Below are 1,613 nucleotides of genomic sequence, written 5' to 3' on the forward strand. Positions count from 1 at the left end.
CTAGGTATTTTCTCATTAATAGCTAACAACTAAAACATAATTGATTGTAGAGCTAACATTGTAGTGTGGTATAGTACATCCAAAATTATCAAATCAGTGATGCTAATACTTTCGGATCAATAAACTGAGGTCCTTCAGGGAAAAGAGGTTCGTTGATCAAACAAAATCATAAGATGTTATAATAATAAAAATAATCCTATTCACAACCTACCAATCACAGTTGGATGATAACCATTTTCGTCCGAGTAGTAGGATACAGTATACTTCACCCCATTGGGCGCCACATAGCTGTACAGCCCGTTGATCACCAAAACCTCACGGCCATCAGCCAAGGTCTTCTTATATGCATTTGATCGCACTTCTCGACCATCGCTCAATTGGTAGCTGTAATTCCAGAAACCATCAATAAAAACACATTTCTATTACCATAAGCAACAATACTAAACCTCCAGTCGAACTCATCTGTTGCATATTTGTTTGATTCAGTAACTACTTTCAGCTGGGAGTCGGCTTCTCTGCCCGTCGGAGCAGCTTGGATCGAAAATGCGAACAAGGTCAAGATCACGACCACCGAGAACGTGTTAACCATCTTCACGGACTTCTTTTTGCGAGATGCGTTGGATGTTGACTGAATTTAACACTGATACTAGTTTGGGTTTGTGGCTTCGAAAGCAGAATCGTAATCAAACTAGTTGGTTCTTCGAACTGCTTGTGGAGGGGACGTGTCTGGTGCACATTGTAGACAGGCAACAGGTTTTCAAAATTGAAGCTTCTGAATCACTTGACTCAGTCATAATTTTATTTCTCTTGCAGAAAAAAAGAAGAAAGGGTATTTCATATACGCAATATACAGAGATGGAATTTTAGAATTTTTTTTGAAAATTTAGTGAAAGAAATAAATTAGCTATGAAATTTGCGTCAGTCTTTAATATCTTCTTGTTCTTCTTCTTTCTGGCGTTACGTCCCAACTGGGACAAAGCCTGCTTCTCAGATTAGTGTTCTTATGAGCACTTCGACAGTTATTAACTGAGAGCTTTCTTTCCCGATTGACCATTTTTGCATGTGTATATCGTGTGGCAGGTACGAAGATACTTCTATGCCCTGGGAATCGAGAAAATTTCTTTTACGAAAAGATCCTCGACCAGTGGGATTCGAACCCACGACCCTATGCATGGTCATGCTGAATAGCTGCGCGTTTACCGCTACGGCTATCTGGGCCGTATCATATCATAATACATTGCAATACATGATCAGTATATTCAATTAATGTGCTACTTTTCCACGAATGTAATTTACCCGAATACCATTTTCCGAACGCCAGTTCCCCGAACGATCCATTTCACCGAATGACCCGTTCCCTCGAAAGTAGTTCAGTTAAAAAAAAAAACAATCAAAAGATGCATTGTTGGCGAGGTTTATCAAGCTTATTGATGTAGAACCAAATAAATAAATAAATAATGTGTAAGGTACCGCGGGGCAAGTGGGTAAATGGGGTAAGTGAAAATAATTGGTATATTTTACTGAATATGTGAATTAACGTTTTAAACTCATGCGTAAACCTTCGAGGCCATTCAGAACATTACGATAGGTAAGAGATTCCTGAGATTTTTCAA

At 38.8% G+C, this 1,613-nt stretch overlaps 1 protein-coding gene across 1 annotated transcript; it reads right to left on the minus strand.

Annotated features, from left to right (window-relative positions):
• Positions 1 to 200: 200 nt before the first annotated feature.
• On the minus strand, positions 201 to 658 carry LOC5580146 (larval cuticle protein 9). The gene is made up of 2 exons (XM_021850720.1): positions 447 to 658; positions 201 to 384 (listed from the first exon to the last, which is right to left on the minus strand). The coding sequence occupies exons 1-2, from the start codon at positions 587 to 589 to the stop codon at positions 201 to 203; spliced, it is 327 nt and encodes a 108-aa protein (XP_021706412.1). The 5' UTR covers positions 590 to 658.
• Positions 659 to 1,613: the final 955 nt, after the last annotated feature.

This window comes from Aedes aegypti, chromosome 3, assembly GCF_002204515.2.
Source record: "Aedes aegypti strain LVP_AGWG chromosome 3, AaegL5.0 Primary Assembly, whole genome shotgun sequence".
Taxonomy (NCBI): Eukaryota; Metazoa; Arthropoda; class Insecta; order Diptera; family Culicidae; genus Aedes; species Aedes aegypti.

Excerpts from the sequence above, each read along its gene's own strand:
- LOC5580146 (XM_021850720.1), bottom strand. The coding sequence starts at position 589 with ATGGTTAACACGTTCTCGGTGGTCGTGATCTTGACCTTGTTCGCATTT. Across the intron at positions 385-446 it reads ACAGATGAGTTCGACTGGAG|CTACCAATTGAGCGATGGTC; the intron begins GTTTAGTATTGT and ends CTGGAATTACAG.